At 42.8% G+C, this 21,325-nt stretch overlaps 4 protein-coding genes across 5 annotated transcripts in view; 2 read left to right on the forward strand and 2 right to left on the reverse strand.

Annotated features, from left to right (window-relative positions):
- The window catches only part of LOC310951719 (dnaJ homolog subfamily C member 5-like), a 34,358-nt gene extending 27,678 nt beyond the window's left edge, over positions 1–6,680 (reverse strand). The window contains exon 1 of the mRNA XM_083920101.1: positions 6,518–6,680. The gene's annotated coding sequence lies outside the window, so the exon portion shown is untranslated. The remainder of the gene's footprint in view (positions 1–6,517) is intronic.
- The window catches only part of taf13 (TATA-box binding protein associated factor 13), a 329,277-nt gene that overhangs the window by 121,814 nt on the left and 186,138 nt on the right, over positions 1–21,325 (forward strand). The gene's annotated exons all lie outside the window — the stretch shown is intronic.
- On the forward strand, positions 9,208–15,717 carry adrm1 (ADRM1 26S proteasome ubiquitin receptor). 2 transcript variants are annotated; one of them, XM_083919365.1, is made up of 10 exons: positions 9,208–9,292; positions 10,383–10,622; positions 11,116–11,232; positions 11,587–11,800; positions 12,385–12,466; positions 13,129–13,265; positions 13,372–13,506; positions 13,681–13,838; positions 14,044–14,146; positions 15,267–15,717. In XM_083919365.1, exons 2-10 carry the CDS (start codon positions 10,413–10,415, stop codon positions 15,353–15,355), a joined length of 1,245 nt encoding a protein of 414 aa, XP_083775491.1. In that variant the 5' UTR covers positions 9,208–9,292; positions 10,383–10,412; the 3' UTR covers positions 15,356–15,717. The 2 variants fall into 2 exon arrangements, with proteins under 2 accessions (XP_083775491.1, XP_083775492.1); XM_083919366.1 differs by having other exon boundaries at positions 12,388–12,466.
- lama5 (laminin, alpha 5) overlaps positions 16,920–21,325 on the reverse strand; it is a gene marked incomplete at both ends in the record, with an annotated part of 134,679 nt that continues 130,273 nt past the window's right edge. Inside the window, 9 exons of the mRNA XM_083920454.1 lie at positions 16,920–17,068; positions 18,521–18,640; positions 18,735–18,828; positions 19,061–19,191; positions 19,270–19,429; positions 19,591–19,728; positions 19,837–20,032; positions 20,794–20,948; positions 21,113–21,245. Of these exons, the coding sequence (XP_083776580.1) occupies positions 16,920–17,068; positions 18,521–18,640; positions 18,735–18,828; positions 19,061–19,191; positions 19,270–19,429; positions 19,591–19,728; positions 19,837–20,032; positions 20,794–20,948; positions 21,113–21,245 (1,276 nt within the window). The remainder of the gene's footprint in view (positions 17,069–18,520; positions 18,641–18,734; positions 18,829–19,060; positions 19,192–19,269; positions 19,430–19,590; positions 19,729–19,836; positions 20,033–20,793; positions 20,949–21,112; positions 21,246–21,325) is intronic.

A 21,325-nucleotide genomic window follows, 5' to 3' on the forward strand; every position in this document is an offset into this window, starting at 1 on the left:
TGTGTGTGTGTGTGTGTGTGTGTGTGTGTGTGTGTGTGTGTGTGTGTGTGTGTGTGTGTGTGTGTGTGTGTGTGTGTGTGTGTGTGTGTGTGTGTGTGTGTGTGTGTGTGCGTGCGCTTGTAAACTCTGGATTTCCAATCAGTTGAAAAGGACAATTCAGCTTTACAGCCCTCTGAGTAATGAGCCTAGGTTACTGTGCTTCGGTCAGGAAGCTGCTGGTCTAATCGAAACCAGGAATTAGTGAATTTGGGTGTAAGCCGTACATAGGAAAAGATATGTGTCGTAACATAATTGGCAACTTGCTAATAACAAATTAACAAATTTGAAAACTCTCAAATCATAGCTTTGTTTAATCTATTCATTACGTAGGAACTCGGTGCCGCACACAGAAAACCCCAGGATGTTTCTATCTCGAAATCACTGTCGCAGTTTAGCGATGGAGGAGAGGAATGACGGAGAAAAACAGGGTGGGGGCGTCAAGAGGGGTGAGGTGGAGACAGCTGGGTCAGGGAGACAGAGATGTAGTGACAGACGGAAAGAAGGGATGTGGTTCAGAGTGGGAAAGATAAGGGGACAGAAAGTGTGAAGTCGCAGGCGAAGTGAAAGTGAAGGTGAATATTTGACGGTCTCATGTGACACGAGATCCCAGGGCTGTTCCTCCGTCCTGTCTCGAGGACACACTCATGACCAGACTCATGACCCGAGGCCATCAGCAGCCACCAGCTCTCAGTCAAAAAGGAGAATGTGTTTTTCCTCCAGGGGAATCTAATCTCTGATCGGGAGGATGACACACACCTATAGAAGGAAAACTTCAGGGTAGTTGTGAGGAAACCTCTCTGTAAGGCCGAAACATTTTCCTAAGTTTACGCATATTGCCCAAACTACTACTGCATTTTTAGTAAATGCTACTGACCCCCATTTAGTTTGAAACTTAAGGGTTAAGTTTTAGGATGAGTGGAAACGGAGATGTTTGAAAACGATGATCAGGACTCGACGTGAAAAACTTTAACTGCACAACACATTCATCTACACAGATGGGAAGAAAACGGTAACTGCATTGATACTCCGTGGATTAAAACGTTCAATAAGGTTTCTCTTCGGGTTAGGGCTGGGAAGTTTTTGTAGGATGTGGCTTCCAACGATTGTGAAAACAGGATATCAAGATAAAACAGTTATTGTGCCACACTTGGTTTCACAATGATGCTCTTGTTTTGTCTTGTCTTTATGCATTTAGTGCACCCTTTACTTTTGTACGTTTTGGCTGATTTACTGACTGTACATTTCTTTCTTTTCTGATTGTTATATCGTGAATATTTATATTTAGTAAGAAGGTTTTGTATTTTTCAGTAGCTTGTGATCCATCAGAACATAGTTGATCTTATTTAGTTTATTTTATATGTTATATAAAATGCACAGGCAATATTATACATATACTCATATATCACTTTTTTAAACAATTACTTTGTATTAGTTTTTCAGTTGAATTGTATTCAACGTTCAAGACATTCCTCTTTAAAAATAAATGTTGTTATACAGTACAAAGTCTAAAATCACCCGTAGGTGTGAATGGTTGTCTGTCTCTGTTCGTCTCTATGTGTCCTGTGATAGACTGGCGTCCTGTCCAGGGTGGACCCCGCCTTACGCCCGATGTCAGCTGGGATCGGCTCCAGCACCCCCGCGACCCCGACCCCGGGATAAGCGGTTGAAGATGAATGAATGAGTACAAATGAATTGTTTTCAAGGCGATGAGTAATCATGTTCAATAATCGTGATTTCAATATTAACTAAAACTATCTTGATTGGAATTCTTTTTCCATAATCGAGCTGGTTATGTCTCGATAAGTCATGTCAAAGCAGGAATGTTTCATTTGGACGGAATCAAATGCAGCTCAAAAAAAAGGACCAAAAGATAACAATACAGCAGAGGAGTGGAACATATCACTGTTTAACAAAGAGAATTACTGGGCTGGTTTCTCTCTCATCAACTGTGCTGGAAAACAACCATCAATCATTGATGAATCAGGGGGTTCTGTAAGAGCGTGCTCACACTATCCTTTTGGCCGCGGCCAAAACCGTTTTTTCAGCTAAAGTCTAGTACCTTTAAGTAGTGTGAGCGCACCCGCTCCGCGCTCAACTGGGGCCAGCTGGCCCTCCACGGCCCGCTTGAAAGAGGTGGGCTTTAGCGGAGCCATTTGCACATGTACGAGCACGAGCGTGCGCACGTGTACGAGCACGAGCACGTGCCCTACGGCAGTAGCGTTATGTCCGCCTGTTCGGACATGTAAATAGAAGGACGGACCATGCGCGGACATTTAACAACAACAACAATGGTGGTGAAAGGTTCACGTTGGTGTGATGCGGGGGTGGAGTGTTTACTGCAGATTTGGACGGATGAAAATATTCAAAAACAGTCGACAAGACGCACAAAAACTCCGAGGTCTATGGAAAGATTTGTAAACAAAGCCACACACACGCGATCAATGCGTGTGACGTGTTACGGCGTGATGGCGTATGGACAGCAAGAAGCATTGGCCGAGGCCCAGGCAGTGTGAGTACAAACGGGGCTGGGGCGCGGGGGGGAGAGGGAGGGGGGACAAGTACCCTGAAGTCCGGGTCTCGGTCCGGGAGGACAGTGTGAGTCCGCCCTAACAAAGAGAATTACTGGGCTGGTTTCTCTCTCATCAACTGTGCCGGAAAACAACCATCAATCATTGATGAATCAGGGGGTTCTGTAAAGCTCAGGTCCTGCAGTCGTCTATGAATGTCAGAGACACACTGAATCTGAACCGCGTCAGACACCAACATTAATACCTAATACCTGTGAGCCCCAGCTGGGGGATAATTTTAGGTTTTCAAGGGTCACAGCAGATACACTGGGACAGGAAACTGTCACACTGCACCACAGTCATTGTAAGTTACTCAAGTTTAGAAGAGGCACGATAAATTAGGTTAACTTAAATGATGATCTATAATTTGTAAGATTTGCCGTTATCGGTCAGAGAAACGTCGGGGTCATAAACTTAAAACTTTCAGATCCTCATTTGTGAGTATTTGCTGCTTTTCTCTGTTTTATGTCAAAGACAATTTAGAAAGTAATAATTGGAAAAATAAACAGCAGGTTACTCGATTTGATAATGCAAACAATAGTTAGGTGGATCCTGAGTAATTACATGAGAAATTAGCAGTGAATTGAAGCACATTTAGTTGCCAGTGTAGCGTCAGAGATACTCTGACCTACTACAGCTCTGATATCTAGGTGTAACCCGATTTGATGTGACTGGCTTTTTAGATGAGTCACTGATGACCACCACCAGAGCTCATACTCATGACATCATCCAGCATCACGCGTTGCCCTCAACCCTTACTCAGACCAGCTGACTCAGAAAAATAATAGGAGTTGGTAAAATGTGCTGTAAAACAAAACTGACTGAGATAACTTGCTGGAAAGGGCCACTCCTTGAAGTCGATGCAATGTATGCATCATTTAAGCACTTAATGAATGAAAAAATGATGCATTCAAAATATATGATAACTGATCATGCCGCAGTCAACAGTAACAGTTGCCACACTTTTTGCTACACATTTTAAAAAAATCAAAAAGAGGGACAGCACACAGAGAAACATACACCCCAATAAGTGATATTTAAATACTGATGTTACAGTCAGTTAACTGGAACCAAGCGGTTCTGCAGAGGACGCTGCATACGCTTTGATGCGTTTGCTTGTGCGCACAAGCAGCTGATTTAGAGACGACGGCACATGAAGTTGTTTGACTTTGGGGTTAAAAGTTCAACCAACCCGTCAACATGGCAAACAAATGTGCAAAGTGATTCAGCTGATATCAGAACAAAATTAACCTGAACTTTTTGAACTCAAAACAAAAAGAAAAGTTGTAAAATGTCAGATTTTCATGATCAAGCTGACATATAACTGCTTATTATCCTAATACAACGTGAATAACGTATTTGGTGCCTGGTGTCCAGCTGTGCACGCACTTTGAAAAGTTAGTGTTGGGCCCTGTCCCGGCTGTTGAAACGCTCTCCTGTCAGCCTGTGTAGCTGGAGATGCTCTGACCATGATAATGTTATTGCACAGTATTTGGACGAGGACAGCTATTAGAAGATTGTGTAAGAAGGTGCACCACTACGGATACATATTACATAGTCTACTTTCTTTTTCTGGAGATGTCAACATCCAGTATTTCTAAGAGTCCTCATACAAATCCAGTGACTAACAGGTTGTTGTATTTAATTACGCTCTCTCTCTCTCTCTCTCTCCCTCTCTCTCTCCCTCTCTCTCTCCCTCTCTCTCTCCCTCTCTCTCTCTCTCTCTCTCCCTCTCTCTCTCTCCCTCCCCCTCTCTCCCTCCCTCTCCCTCCCTCTCTCTCTCTCTCTCTCTCTCTCTCTCTCTCTCCCTCCCTCTCTCTCTCTCTCTCTCTCTCTCCCTCCCTCTCTCTCTCTCTCCCTCCCCCCTCTCCCTCCCTCTCTCTCTCTCTCTCCCCCCCTCTCTCTCTCCCTCTCTCTCCCTCTCTCTCCCTCTCTCTCTCTCTCTCTCCCTCTCTCTCTCTCCCTCTCTCTCTCTCCCTCTCTCCCTCTCTCTCCCCCCCCTCTCCCTCTCATGCAGTCAGTTAGTGGTACCACCTGCCACTCCACATACACATCACATACACATGAAGACAGGAAAAAAAGACAGCTCTTCTCCAGCTGTACGCAAAGCGATAACAGGCACTGCCCCACTGAGGACACAACAATGAAAATTAGGGATGTGGGACAGTTCAAAATCGATACAAATGTGTAAAAATTCAAATCGGTTAAGATGAAAAAATGGATTTGCATTTTGCTTTATATCGCATTATACAATGACACAGAGTTTGTCAGAATAAAATGAACCTAGTCTAAGGGAAACATCTCATCTCATCTTCATCCGCTTATCCGGGGTCGGGTCGCGGGGGCAGCAGCTTTAGCAGGGGACCCCAAACTTCCCTTTCCCGGGCCACATTAACCAGCTCTAACTGGGGGACCCCGAGGCGTTCCCAGGCCAGTGTGTAGCTATAATCTCTCCACCTGGTCCTGGGTCTTCCCCGAGGCCTCCTCCCAGCTGGACGTGCCTGGAACACCTCCCTAGGGAGGCGCCCAGGGTTCATCCTTACCAGATGATCCTGAACCACCTCAACTGGCTCCTTTCAACGCAAAGGAGCAGCGGCTCTACTCCGAGTTCCTCACGGATGCTGAACTTCTCACCCCCTCTCTAAGGGAGACTCCAGCCCCCCTCCTGAGAAAACACATTTCGGCGGCTTGTACTCGCGACCTCGTTCTTTCGGTCATGAAACAAACTAAGGGAAACAATCCATTTGAATTTATTTTGGAGGAAAATGAATCATTCCAATGAATTGATAGAAAAGTTAGCGCACTAAAGTAGATTTTGCACATTTTAATGAAGGGTTCTTCATAATATCCATAATGTCTTTGGTCTCATTTTGTTAAGCGTATTGAATCGTGAGTTCATGTATCCTGACATCACATTTAGACAACTTGGCTACTCCTGGAATTCTAACTAGTCACAATAAGAATCTAAGATATGACATTCTTCCTAACTTGAACTGTCATCTCAGATATCCACATCATCATTCCTACTGCTACTAATGACGTCACTTTCACACCATTCATGTGTGTCGGATTTTCAATTCTAGATATCCATAATTACATTTTAAGTACCTAGAGTGAACATTCTTGATATCTGTAATGCCATTTTTACTAGGAAAATTGCAGTTGTACATATCCGTTATGACATTTTTACTAGTCAAAGTGTATTTTGGATATCTGAAATGGGTTTGTTTTTTTCATTTTGATATCATTTTCATTCTAAAATGTGAGTGTGGGTATCTAGAAATGTTATTTTCGATGGGGAATTATTCAATTATAGATATCTGAACTACATATCCAGTCTAGATATTAAATGTCGGGGCGGCTGTGGCTTGGTGGAAGAGTGGGTCGTCCTCTGATCGAGAGATTGGTGGTTCGATCCCCATCTCCACATGTCGAAGTGTCCTTGAGCAAGACACTGAACCCCAAATTGCTCCCCGTGCTGCGCATGGGTGTGTGAATGTGGTGTGAATGGTTAGATCAGATTAGATGGTCTGTAGCTGTCCACTGCCATCAGCGTGAATGTCTGTGTGAATGGGTGAATGTGACAAACACTGTGAAGCGCCTTGAGTAGCCAGATGACTAGAAAGGCGCTTTATAAGTACAAGTCCAAATGTTAAAACCTTTTGCTACCGGTTCGTGATGGGGGAAACCGAACTAGAAAACACCGGTCGGCTCGGGGAATCAAACCGTGGTTAAAGCGGATAATCTCCAGGCGCTGCATCAAAGCAACACACAGCATCCATGTTGGTTAGCAACATTAGCTTAGCCTGCACTGAGCGATATTCCTGGTTTGAATAAGCCCGTTAGCACTTACAGCTAGCTCGCTAACTAATCCAAGGGCAGCAGAGCAGAATAATGTTAGCATCTCTTACCTTGTTCCTGCGCGGCTCCTGTTTTATTTTGAGTGAAGCGTCAGATAACCCGATTTTTATTGTTTTTCCTATGACACTCGCATCCCAGTTCTGCTTTGCTTTCCGCCGTTTAGACCATTCAAACAGTCGGTAATGAAGCCAGCGAGCTAACGGCTACACCGGAGGGAGCTGTCAATCCTACTGGGTCGCGAGGAACAACCACAACCCTCCCACTCACTCTTTCACTCGCCCCGCCCCTCTTCTCCCGATGCGCGTTCACGGTGACAGCGTGAACGCGCACCAGAGGAAACGAAGTAATAACAACAATAATAACAATAATGATAATAATAAAACGAAACCCCACAGAGATATTTTTAGATTTATTTTGTAAAATGCTACCTGCAACTTTGAACTATAACTGGAAAATGGTGTATTTGGTTTTGTCAGATAAGAAGAAGAATTACTTTTTTTTATCCCGCAAGGGGAAATTGGATTTTTTCACTCTTATTATTATTATACATGTTACACACACAGACCCGAAATACACACATGCACAAACAGGGCCTATACATGCAATTAATGGAGAGATGTTAGAGCGAGGGGGCTGCCAGTGACCAGCGCCCCGAGCAGTTGGGGTATCGGTGCCTTGCTCAACAGCACCTCGGAAGTGCCCAGGAGATGAACTGGCACCTCTCCAGCCACCAGGCCACGCTCCATACATGGTCCACACAGGGACTTGAACAAGCGACCCTACGGTTCCCAGCCAAGTCACCTATGGACTGAGCTACTTCCGCCAATACGATACGATACTATATATTAGAATGAACATTTTCTTATTAGTGTCATAATATTCTTTGCCAAGTTTTACATTCATGAATGTAAATTCCTTAAAGTGAGTGAAACCTCACTTTAATGTGTTTAAAAAAGAAATAGAACTTGTGTCTTTATTGCTTCATCAAAAAACAAAAAAGCCATCAAAACTGTAAGATTGGACTCGCTATTTAATGTTTTAATTAGTATATTTTTATACATTTCTTTATATCTTCTTACAAATAAGTGATGTATTATCGTTTTTCTCCTCATATTTGTAATAAATACCAAGTTTAAATAAAACGTATAAAATATAAAATAAAATCACAAGAATAATTTGAGAAGAAAAAAACTATTATTGTATTGTATGTATGTATGTTAATATCCACCAGCCATCTGAAAATTCTGTCAGAGTGAAATGATTATTACCTTATTTTTATTTTACTTATTAATTTTGTTTTGTTAATATACTGTATATATATATATATATATCATCATACTTGACAAAGATACTTGACAAAGATAGATATGTGTGTAAATACATTCAGTTCTCCTTTCAGTAAACACATTAAATTATGACATTACATAAGAATATTTAATAAGCTACAACGGCATAGAGAAACAAAGAAAAGAAATAAAGTAAGATAGATACATGTAAAGAAGTTAAATTAAGATGCGGACTACACTGTTATACATCTTTAAAAAAGTCATGTAACTTATCTGTGGTTTAATTACATTTCTTATTAATAATCTGGATAGACTCAAAATAGTTACGAAATTCATATTTGAAGGGATTAAAGTTTGGTGGAGATTTGGAGAATTGAGCTTTATGGATATGATGCTTCCCCTGAAGAACTAGTAAACTAACATTGATCCACTGTATGGTTTTGGTTTGGTTTTCAGAGCAGGTAATGGAGTCTGTTGCTTCCAATTTAATAAAGTGTTTGTGCTGAAGGCTTTGTTTAGTTAATATAAGTTCTAAGGTTATTTGATTCCCACGCCATACCAGTAGGTGGCGGTAATGAGCCAGAAAGTGATTTGCCGACCGCGAAAAAAAAGTAGAGAAGAAGAAGAAGGTGCAAGCTGTAGATAAAGCGTAGACATATGGGCGCGTCCATAGACATATAAAGAGTAGACGCCGCATCGAACGTTGGGCCTATTGGCGCTGACGAGCGGTGGAGCCGCCATCTTGGCCCGGTCGCCCGCTCCACTCAGTGTAAGGACAGGACACGGTTCAGAGTATTTTAATATTCAGAGTGGGATCAACAGTAATAGAATATTCTGATATATGATATATGTGATGTATGATAGGTGTTTTACAAACACTATAAATGTAAACGCAACAATAGAAATCATTTATAGAGTATTAATAGGCTATATTTCATACATGAATACATAAATCTCTCTCTCACTCTCTCTCTCTCTTTCTCACACACACACACAGACACACACACACACACACACACACACACACACACACACACACACACACACTAACATTCCCACAGAGGCTAATCTCCATGCCTCTACTGTGACAAGATAATAATAATATAATAAGAGACAGCAGCTCCTCTGGCAGCTAAATATGTATCTACCTGCCACAGCCTGAGGGACTCACTATAACATTCAAAAATGCATGGATTTATGTATAATTGTTTAAAATTGTACTGTACCGTACTGATTATGAATTGTAATATTAGATTAGAGTAGGAATACGCTGCACAGTGCTCTGGCATCTTGTTCCTTCTGCTGCTCAACTCAGAGGCTCAACCTATGGGCTCAACGAGTCACTAAAGAACTGATCTGGGAGAATGACCGGTCCAAGATGGCGGCCGCATTTCTCGCGGCCCAACGTTCGATGCGGCGTCTACTCTTTATATGTCTATGTATGGGCGCGTCCACGAACACAACCGGAAGTTAGCTACTAGCCACCAAGCGACGTGAAGAAGAAAAAGTTGTCCTCAAACTCTGCCAACACAACTTCAGGTATTTGAACACGATTTATTTATCAACTCCAGTTTCACATTAATATGTTCCGCTACACGTTGGCTGTTATTTCCTAAAAAACGGAACGACTTTTGCCAGATGAATAAATAGTAAAGACGTTGGCCTTTGTCGCCCGGCCGTTTGAGCTACGTCACGGGCTAATGCTAACATTAGCATTGACGACCAGTATGACACAGCCAGAGGAGCTAACGACAGCTAACTGCTACTTTTGTTAGCTTCGGCTTGAGAAGTGTTCGTTCTAACAGCTCCACACTGCTAAAACTTAAGGATAAGACTGCAACAATGTCTTATATCACATTTAAAGTGTTATAGCATACGAAATAGCTGTTAGAATAAAAAAAAGAAAACTTTGTTACAAGCAACGCTCTGAATTCTACTGCATTTATTCAAGTAAAAATCACAAAAGAATTAGAAAATGTACTTAAAAGTACCCAAAGAAAGTATGCATGATGCAGAATGGCCCATTTGAGAATTATAATGTATTATTGAGTTATAATTATTGATTGATTCATGTGTAGAGCTAATTTTAATGACTTTATGCACTGTTAGCAGGGGCATTTTCTCCCAGAGATCAATCAATTATCATAGTAATCTATAATAATACATCATCATTTTTTAATTGTTTATTATGTTGTGATAATTTAAATCCGCAAGTAACCCGGAGGTTATCAAATTAACTAGCACTATTTGTTTATGAAATTGTTATAGAGTAAAAATATAAAGTAGCAGAAAATGGGAATACTCAACTACGATATGGCCAAAATCTTCTATCACTATTTATTCTTATTTCATTAAAAAACTTTAGTGCAAATTCAAAGTATAAGAAGAAAGTATTTCACATAAAATTTTTGGAGAGATTTCTGTTAGTACTTGCTTGTTTTTATTCATTTAGATTATTTAATTTTGTATCATATCTCGATATATGATTTCATCACGAAACGATTCCATCGATTGTATTGAATTATTGCCCAGTCGTCTAGTACAAGTACCTCATCGTAGAACTTGAGTAAGTATAGGTATTTTACTTTCTAAGCTTGCATGTCCTGAGCCCATTTTTCTTTCCCTCCAGTATTTAGGCTTGTTTAAAAGAGATCCAAAGATGTCATCAGGCGCTCTCTTTCCAAGCTTGGTGAGCGGCTCGAGGGGAAGCACCAGCAAGTACCTGGTGGAGTTTCGTGCTGGGAAAATGACCTTGAAGGGGAACGTAGTGACACCTGACAAACGCAAGGGCACGGTGTACGTCCAGCAGTCGGATGACTCCCTGATTCACTTCTGCTGGAAGGATAGGACGTCTGGGAATGTCGATGATGTGAGAAACCTTAAACTAGAAATCAAAGTTACAATGCACATGTTTTATTAACAGGTTAGAAAAAAACACTCGAACATGCTTACAGTAAATATCTATACATTTCCTGATGGTTCACATGCAAATCATCAGCAAAGAATTTGACCGCTGGTGTGATCACACTAGTCGTTTCTATCTTTAGCCAGGTTGTACATTCCACAAATACCATGAAGAAAATGAGGGCAGTGGCAGCACTCTTGCATTGGGAATAGATGGACTGTCTCCTCAGTCTGTCACTTTGCTTTCTTCTTATTCTGTATTTGGGAATTCTTAATACAAGCAATGCTGAATCCTGATCTAGTTGGCCCTCAAGCAAGGTGACTTTATTTCAGAGCTGCAGTGACATTGCTGTTGGGTTTTCCCTTTTGGTTATTGGTTGACGATTACACAACAACTCTGTTTTTTTTTCCCTCTCTCTCTCTCTTAAATGTCTTATGTTGTGCCTTTGCTGTTCCAGGACCTGATCATCTTCCCTGATGACTGCGAATTCAAGAAGGTGAGCCAGTGCACCACCGGACGTGTCTTTGTGCTGAAGTTCAAGGCCGGATCCAAGAGACTGTTCTTCTGGATGCAGGTGAGAGGAAGTTGCTCCTCACGTTCTTTCTGAAGGGACTGCCTTTGTGAATGTGTCTATTTGTGTGCAGGCAGATGGATAACTGAGTGGCATCATGATGACAGGGTGGGCATGGATGTAATCAGTGTATTTGACAGGCAGCCACACATTTTTTTTATTCTCACCAGTAGTTTTCTCTTTATCTACTCCAATGAGGGATTTCTTTTTTTAGATTTTGATCTCCAACGGTGGGCTTTTTTGGTCCTTCATGTCACCACACAGGATTAACTCGGATAGAACCGAGCCCTGTACATTTGATCTGTGGAGAATTCAGCTAAGATTTCAAGGAATTCTTACTTGCCTCATTTCCATCAGGAGCCAAAGACTGACAAGGATGATGAGTTCTGCCGTAAGGTGAACGAGTACCTGAACAATCCTCCCATTCCTGGAGCAGGAGGAAGCGGCGGCGGCGGCAGCGGCCATGAACTCTCCGCACTCGGAGGAGAGGGAGGCCTGCAAAACCTGCTGGGAAATATGAGCCACAACCAGCTGATGCAGCTGATCGGACCCACAGGACTGGGAGGACTGGGTGAGCAGCACTTGATATTTCTTAGACGTATAAAAATGGAAAAATGAATACATCTTGACACTCACCACGGCAGGGGCTTCTGAATCTGTTGAGAGAAGGGAAGTCAATAAATCTAAAAATGATGAAAAGTTAAAGATATGTGGTTGCATATGGACTACTGTAAGAAGACTGGGGGATATAACAACACAAGTACAGTAAGGGGCCTTCATTGAGACTCTTACTGAGGCTAATCCCTCTCTGTTTGGAGTAGAATTATGACACCAGTCTGACTGCTGTTGAGTTTGTCCATATTATATAATCTCAGTAAACACAAAGTCTGTATTTTCAAACTAGTGTTACACCATATATTTCTTATCCAACATGTCCTGTAGTAATTGAATAATATGACACAATGCTTAAGTCAAACAAGTTGTAGTAATGAAGTATTGAAATCCAATTCTGACGGATGTGATTCTTTGTACTCCCTTTGTTACATATTTCAATATTTAATCAATATGAAGTACAGTTTACAGTTGCTGTGTTTGTTTTAAGTAAGAATCAGACATCAATGTGGACCTTTTTTGATTTGTTTTCGTTTGTCTAAGGAGGTCTGGGAGCTCTAGCAGGACCAGGACTGGCCAACCTGCTGGGCAGTGGAGGACCAGCCACCAGCAGCTCCTCATCCAGGTAAACGGCCATTCAGTCCAACAAATACCAAGTCCTCCCGTTCATGTATGAATGGGTGCAGTGCTTAGGCTGCACCAGGGGAAGCTGTAGGGGGTGCTGAAAGATAACGATGCTGTGAAAAGTTGAGCGGGATTAAACTTTTGGAGATATTAAACTGGAGTCACGCTGCAGTGGCCAATACGATCAGACTTGCCTCAGTCTGTTTTGAGTCAGAGTGAGAGTCCATTACTGTCAATAGTAAACATCCTGCATCTATCACTGCCACAAGAGAGCTTTTGAAAAGTTCTAAAAAAACTAACCCCAGGCACTTTACTGACTGGGAGTTTATCTAACAGCTTATTGTTTCCTACAACTAGCTCCAGCACAGTCGCTGAATCATTTCGGACTCTATATATTTCTCTCTTTCTCCGTGAAATAACACATCTTCATTTCACAGAGAAAGAGAGAAATAAAAAGTTATATTACAACAACGATCTGATGGTAAACAATGATTATGAAGTCTACTTCTGCTACATTAGGGGGTTAAAGCACACAACACAAATGGGCCATAGGTGACACAACCACCAGATGTCAGACAAAGTGTGTGTGAGAATCCGATAAATCACTTTTCAATTTAAATCTCCTGTCTTCTTTCCTCACCTCTGCCACCTCTTCTTTCTCAGCTCTCGTAGCCAGTCAGCTGCCGCAACTCCTTCATCCGGCGGAGCCCCCAGACTGAGCACCTCTCAGGCCCCCACCACCCCTGTGACTCCCGCTGCCTCAGCTGTCTCCCCGACTACTGTTGCTCCCTCCACAGCAGGTACTGTTATGCGTCAGATGGTCGCAAATCAAGAATCATACTTTTAATGATGAGTTAAATCATGTGTTAAGTTTAACAACTTGTTTATTCTTTGCCTCATTTGCAGCCTCGGCTCAGACCCCACTGGCCCCGGCCTCTGTTGGAAGCCCTGCCTCCCACCAGCCTATCCAGCTCAGTGACCTTCAAAGCATCCTCGCCACCATGAACGTCCCAGCGGCGTCAGCTGCTCAGGGAGCAGCAGGTGAGGGAAAGATGATTGAATGTGGGTTAGAAGTCTTGGTTCTCATGCAGGACTGCCTAGTCACCAAGTCTGAATATCGGCAGCAGCTAAACAAGGAGGGAGAGTCAAAGCTAAGAAGAGAAATACGGTTGAAGATGAATTTATGACTAACAGGGCTCCTCTCCTGTTTTGTAGTGGACTTGGCGAGCGTTTGCACCCCGGAGATGATGGCTCCTATCCTGACCAACGCTGAGGTCCAGCAGAGGCTCCTGCCCTTCCTCCCCAGCGGAGAAAGTTTACCGCAGAGTGCTGAGGAGATCCAGAACACGATCAACTCACCACAGTTCCAACAGGTAACACACAAACACCAGGTAGCCCCAAATAAACACTGAGATTCTAGTCAAGACCTAAAGTGTCTGGGGAAAGGAGAGAGGAGATTTCTTTGGTAACGGTAACTATAAAAGAGTAGCACAGATAATTGGATTAGGCTGGAAGTGTGTTTAATTGCTGCAGCAGTGTTGAATCAGCCCCAGTGACCGTAATTCTTCTCTCCTTCAGTCGATGAGTATGTTCAGCAGTGCCTTGGCCTCCGGGCAGCTCGGCCCACTCATGAGTCAGTTCGGTCTGCCAGCTGAAGCTGTGGACGCCGCCAACCGAGGAGGTGAGACGCATGCAATATGTGATACTTAAAAATGCACTTTTAGTCACACTTAAGTTATTTTTATACTTCATAGTTTTAGTCGACAACTCAATTATTTCTCTTCTGATCTTGTCACCTCTTTCTTTTAATGAAGTCCTGTGTCAGATATCCTTTTGCAATCATCAAAGTTTAATAAACATTTCAGTTAATCTAGTTGGTCTACTAAAAACCAATCATTTTGTAATTTTATTCAAACATTTCACAGGAGATTTATCTTAGAATTATATGATGAAAAACAGTCTCACACACACACACACACACACACACACACACACACACACACACACACACACACACACACACACACACACACACACACACACACACACACACACACAGACACACACACACACCTGGCCTGTTATGGGAGCCAATCCACACCACCCAACATCCAAAAATATGCGTAAATGAACCACAGGACCCAAAACCATTATGCATTATAGCACAATATTTGGGACTGAGTGTGGTGTGAAAGAAATAAGATCATTTTTTATTTATGTACTACATTTGAGTCTGAATGTCCTGGTGCTGCTTGGGGTGTTGGATAAACGCGCTCTCTGCTCGCCGGGAAACAGCATGGCAGCCTGCCCATAAACTTTCTGTTATTGCGCCTGAACAAGCCATCAAAATCTATTTCTGGAAACATTTTTTAAGATTATTAAAGGGGGGGGGGGGAGACATGCAGCTAAGGGCCGCAGGTCGGAGTCGAACCCACGGCCGATGCCTCGAGGACCTTCAGCCTCTTTACGACTGCCCCATGAAAACATTTTAAGCGAGGAATAAGCAACGGCACTTAATTCATTTATTGACTTTTTCTTCTAGTTCGATAGCTTGGTCAAAGTTTTGTGAACCGGCTGCTTTAAATAAAGTTCAGTCAACTTTATGCAAATACAGATGGCAGGTGAAAGCACTAACAATCCCACCATGCACCCTGCACGACTTCTTCCCTCCAGCCTCTGGGGGAAAATCCCCCCTTTGGTCAGGATTTGTTTTTTCTCTCGCTCAGGAATGATTCCTCTTTGTAACATTATTTTCTCTACTTTTCCACCTCTTTCTTCTGTATTTATACATATCTTGTCAGATGTGGAGGCGTTTGCCAAAGCCATGCAGGGCAGTAAAGGGGACTCCAAAGAGAAGAAGGAGGACGACGAGGACATGAGTCTGGATTAAAGCCAACACAGCAAAGCCTCAGTAAAATCTGTGATTCCTTTTTCTCTCTTTAATGTTGTCTTACACTTTTCTATACCAAAGGCAACGCTGTGCTCCTCTCTCAGGATGAACGGCACATGTTAGCAAAGCTGTTAACGCATCAAAGTTGAGCCAGTTTTCACTGTGATGACCAGCAAACCGTCTTTATAGTCCCCATTACTTCTACTCTGAAATGAGTTTATGAAAGAAAGGCGTGGGGGGATTTGAGCCTTAAGTTTGATCTTCTCTCTGTTTCACAGTTCAGACTGTCGGAGCCTCACTGAGTGCTGATACGCTCAGGCTTTGTTTGTGATTCACTCTTGATAATAATAAAAAAAATGAAACCAACCACTTGCCTCAAGGTGTTTTTTCATCAGATGATAAAACAAAAAGTCCAGTTTTTGTATGAAAAAAAACTTTATTCAAAAATACATTTACAGCACATGGGGGGATTGGGAGTGAGGGGGGAGACAGCTTATTCTTTCGGTGAGAGATTTAAAAAAAAATAAAAAGGTTATATTACATACAAGCTTCACACTCATGTTTGGTACAGGTTTACAATATTTATGTCAGAATAGAGATGGGAAACGCTGCCTATGACCTGGACACGAGCTGACTGAGGGGGAGGTTATGCTGCGTTGTCGCGTCTTTTGTTTACGACTTGTGACATCAGAGCGTCCAGAAAATGTTTCCAAATTGTAATTAGAACTTGGATGTTGACATGAACACTGTTCACATGTTGGAAAATGGTAATTCCACGTGACCTGAACGCAGCATCATCATAACCTTATTTTTGGGTTTATAAAATGTGCTGGAAAATCCAAATATAATGCACACGTACCACAATCGAGTGGGGAAAGAAACACAAACATCACACTTGTAAATTTGACATGTTGACTTTTGATGATCACCTTTTTGTACATTTTATTTAATAAAGCCCAATTAATTTTTGAATTGTACTATTCATGTGTAGCGTAGGATTAGATGCGGGATGTGCCACTGAGACTTAGCCAACTCTGATATTCCCCTGAAGTCCAGTCCTTGTCCCAGTTACAGGTCCCGTTGCCCATCTGCACTGCCTGAGGGCGTTGCTCAAACATTACAGTGTTCACAGTGTACCGACTCAGTAGGTATTAACATTCTCTGCTAGAGACGCACGATAAACAGCTGTAATCATCATTTACTTCAGTATGTTGCAGATTCTGGAAAATTTGCTCGGATGATTGACATTTGTTTGCAAAAGAAAAATCAAGCTGCGTTGCTTTTATTTACAATATACTACACGTTTTTAGAATTTCTGATTCTAGAGTGGACATCTCGTATCAGTGCATCTCTATGCGCAGACAGTTGTTATAGCACCCTGTAGCACAAAAACAAGCCAGTAATATTGCAACAACAAACTGTAAAATATAAAATATACATTTGTTTTTCTGAAAATAGAAAATAAATATTAATATATATATTTTAAATTAGCTACAGTAACATGACACCCACCACCAGTAATTTGTAGTTGGGGAATGTGAGGATAAGACCGTGTGTGTTGGGTTTACACGTGTGGGCAGCCCTGCGTCCCCACAGCTCCGTGCACGGCGAGGGGTTTGGACAACATGGCGGGTCGGTGGTTGATGGTCGCGAGGCGGATGCAGCCGTGGAAGACTGGCAGGCCGGCAGGTAGACCGGGAACTGTGATGCCATCTGGGGGACAGAGAGAAGAACATGTTGAACAGAAACCGTGAGAAGTAGTGCTGCATTCATGTGGTGTGGGACAAAGTCTGAAAAGTTTGCTGAGTCAGTTTTTTTCTGCACAAAGAATCCTGCAAGAGCACCACTTTAAAGCTCGTGCTCATACGTTTCTTTGAAATAAGTCATTCAGCATGAAAAAAGCATCAAAAATGACTGATAAAAGAGATCTCGGTCGACTTAATTTCACAGGAACATCCAATCCAAGCCATTTGATTTATAAAGCACAACTTTAAATCAACACTAACGTTTCCAAAGCGCTGTACAGTAAAATCAAAACCATAAAAGACAAAATACCAAAGATAGAATACACATTAAAACAGATAAAACATCTTGCAAACATAAAATAGAAAAACCTACGTGTGAAAAGCCAAAGGAAAAAGAACATAGCGGACAAAAGTAAATGTTGGGATGATGAAACTTTTTTTTTCCTTTAAGGTTTTTTTTGGGGGCTTTTTCCACTTTTATTTTGACACGACAACTGGAGATTGATAGGAAATTGTCGAGAAAGAGGGGGTGACATGCAACGAAGGGCTGCAGGTGTGAGTCGAACAGCGAGCTGCTGCTGCTGCGGCGAGGACTTAAGCTAGTGGGTGCCCCGATGATGAAACTTTTATTATAATTCATCCTTCCCCCTCAGCTGCCAGTAGCTCCTCATAGGACACTGATTGGCTGTGCAAATTCTCACACAAACGCATTACCGGTACTTGGAGATGGATTTTCATATGATGTAAATGGGATTTTCATGTTATCGTGAGAATTCGGCTGCTATGCAAGGCTAATCGGCTTGAGCTCTGTCAAATTGTGAATGCTATTAAAAAATATATATAACTATGTCATTTTATAGTTGAAAAAAAACCACCTAAATAAAAATAAACAGATTGACCAATGAAGAACGCTAAACTAATTCTGAGAGTCAATTCACAAGAATAGTTATCATTCATTTTTTGGAGGAAAAAAAAGTCATAATAAGTCATGCAATTGCATCAAGTCAATACAATATTTGTGTAAAAAGTTAATATTTTGAGAAACTATTTCATTAATTAGGATTTATGACTTTATTAATGAGTAGAGGAGAAGGGGCTAGGACTGAATAATACTCCTTTCGAACGTGTAAGATGAATTTTTGTTTATGATAAATGTATTCATTAAGTTTGTGTATAGGTTTATTGTTCATTTCATTTTGTTTATTTATTTAATTTTCTACATATTTGAGATGAATAGATCCAGAGTTTGGAACTATGTCTATGAGTAAACTCAGGAATGTGGAAGTTCTAAACTTTAACATTAGTTTGTCAACGTCAATTCAAACTTCAACATTAGAAAGAATGAAACAGGATCAGGAGAAAGAATGTGATTTTGGCATTGTGCGAAAAAAAGAAAAGAAAAGAAAAGCTGTGAACTCACCGGGTACCCCTCCGAGGTAAACGGTCTCTTTGGCCCCTGCAGAGCGGCTCTGTCTGGGCCCGACGCTGTGCTCACTGGCTGCATCCACATGGAGCTGCAGGACGTTGTTCTTCTTCACCACTGGACACGCACAGATGACGACAACACCGTTATGTCGTCTGTTACAGCAGGGCAACAACAACAACAACAACAACAACAGCCGATGTAAACTCACCTGTGATTGTGTGCCAGCGCCCGTTACACAGAGGCTCCTCAGGAGTGAACGAGGTGGAGAATTCACCTTTGCCGCTGTTCACTGAAACAGTCACCTACACACACACAGACCTCATTTTAACAATTTGTTTTTGTTTTATTAAGTTCAGTTATTATTATTGTTGCTTTCTTGGGCAGCACCAGTGGGCGTCAAGTGAACTGCAGTCAGCATCCTAGAAGGTCTCAGTTATGGTACAACCCTTTCGCCCATTGGCAATTCAAAACGATCAATATATGTATAAAAAGTTACACAGGGAACCTTTAAAACCCTCTCCGGTGCTGTCTTACCTCTCCCTGGCTGAGGACCAAACTCAGGTGTTGATCAGGCGATGTCCCAGCATGCAACAGCAGCCCGGAGTCAGAGACGGGCCTAACCTCCAGCTGGATCTCTAGATCCCGACCAAGGACTAAAGACTCATCTTCAGGAAGAGAGAGCGTTCAGTCAGGACACAAACAAAGAGGACGCATCACAACAGAAATCACACGAGAAGACGTACCGATTGCGATGTGTCCTCCCTCGCCGGAGAAGTATGCTCCGGGCTGTAGAGGGTTCTGGAAGCAGGGCACCGTCCCCTGGCTGTGAGCGGGGCTTCCTGCAGGGACTTGGTTCAGCGTCAGGTCCTTGACACAACCGACGAAACCACCGGAGCCCGGAGCCTGAAGTCCACAGAGTCAGGGGGAGTTAACAGGATCTCACATCAGTCACTAAACACATCTCAGCACTCAGTAGTAGAAAAGCACATTGTTTTCACACACAGCTGAATCTTGTGTGTGTGTGTGTGTGTGTGTGTGTGTCATACGTGGTCTGGATGTTTTACCGTCAGTGAGGGCGGGACTCCTCCGACGTATAAAGGCCCGGCGAGGTGATTCCTGTCTCCTCCGGGGATCCTCTTGGACTGAGCGCTGATGCCGTCCACTATCAGACTGATCTTCTCTCCTTCACGCTTTATAAAGACCTGGGGTGACATCGATCGTAGATATTTAGGTGAATTTGACACGGGACACTCACTCACTACCTGTGTGGTGCGATGCGACCCTGACGTGACCCTGGCGTGCAGCCTCACCGTGTGCCACTGGTGGTCGTTGTACTTCTTGCGGCTGCGCAGGCTGACCTTCCTCTTTCCTCCGTCCAACAGAAGCAGCAGGTGGCCATCTGACACGCTCAGTGACATCACAGCCGCCCCGCCGCGCTGCCCGCCAGCTGCGTACAGCACCAAACCATCAGAGGAGTTGATCCTCACCGCCAAGGAGATGTGGGGCCTGCAGACAGACAGAGAGGGGGGGATTACATATCGACTTACACACGTTTCAGAACAGGGTTAATGAACTTTATTGACCACAACAAGCTGAGAAACACACTTGAACTGTTTTTACGTCTTATACTTTAACTCTGGGGTTTTTTTTTAGCTGCTAAATGTATGATTTGTTCACCAGTGAGTGGCTAGCTTTGTCTTTTGTTTGGCAGCGTACAGTGGGTTTAACAGAGCTGAAACACAACTGCAAACAACTGCAGTGAGAACGCTGATACTGAACCAAAGAACCAAAAAAGTGTGAAAATGAAAACGATTAGCTAAAAGAGGCTAAAACTTGTGATGGTCCTCTGTAAGTTTGACCCCCTTACATTGACAATAAATAGCAAAAATTAAACTTTTCCAACCTGTTACACCTTAATTACACAAACAAACAGTCTTAGTCACAGCAGAACTAAATGCTAACATCCATCCATCCATTACAGGCTAATAAGCAAAGCATTCCCCAGCAATGTTTTCCAGATCTTGGCGGGAAACCCTGAGGCGTTCCAAAGCCTGACCAGATATTTCATCTCTCCAGTCTATTCTGGGTCTACCCCTGGAGGAAAAACCTCCACATGTGCATGTTTACCATGTTTATAATCTTATTTTAGCATGTAGCATTCTAACAAAGTCAGCAGAGACATAAACTATTCTGCAAATAACTAACAAAAGTTAAAGCTGACATAATCAGGGTGGAAACTGAATCTACAGTTTGTTAGTGACACTCACATGGAGCTGAGAGAGCCGGGCAGAGAGTTGTATCTCTGGTAGCTGTGTGTGGAGCCGCTGAAGTGCGTCGCCCCGGCCTCCCGGTCCGACAGCTCGCCCTGGCAGGACTCCCTGGTGTTACGACTGCGAGACCCCGACGGCTTCTTGTGCCTCCCCTGAAAAAGAGAGTGAGAGAACGTTTATTTAGTGTTCATTACTGGGTAGAGAGTTAAGCTGCTGCCTGATATTTATACGTGCGTGTGTGTTTGTGCGTTTGTGCGTGTGTGTGCGCGTGTGTGCGGGTGTGCGTGTGGGTGTGTGTGCGTGTGTGTGTGTGTACCTTGGGTTTGTTGCTGTGTTTGGGCTGGGCAGAGACGATCTGCTGAGGTTTTTTGGCAGCGGGACAGTCCAGAGGGACGTTGACGTTTTCTTTCGCTTTCAGCAGATTCAAAACCATCTGAGGACTTGTTTCCCTGGAGACGAAAAACAAACACACACACACACACTTTAATGTTTTTCTTAAAACTCCCTCTGTTCTGATGTGATCAGACTG

This window comes from Echiichthys vipera (genome assembly GCF_963691815.1).
Source record: "Echiichthys vipera genome assembly, chromosome: 9".
Classification (NCBI taxonomy): Eukaryota; Metazoa; Chordata; class Actinopteri; order Perciformes; family Trachinidae; genus Echiichthys; species Echiichthys vipera.

Excerpts from the sequence above, each read along its gene's own strand:
- adrm1 (XM_083919365.1), top strand. The coding sequence starts at position 10,413 with ATGTCATCAGGCGCTCTCTTTCCAAGCTTGGTGAGCGGCTCGAGGGGA. Across the intron at positions 10,623-11,115 it reads CGTCTGGGAATGTCGATGAT|GACCTGATCATCTTCCCTGA; the intron begins GTGAGAAACCTT and ends TTGCTGTTCCAG. Across the intron at positions 12,467-13,128 it reads ACCAGCAGCTCCTCATCCAG|CTCTCGTAGCCAGTCAGCTG; the intron begins GTAAACGGCCAT and ends CTTCTTTCTCAG.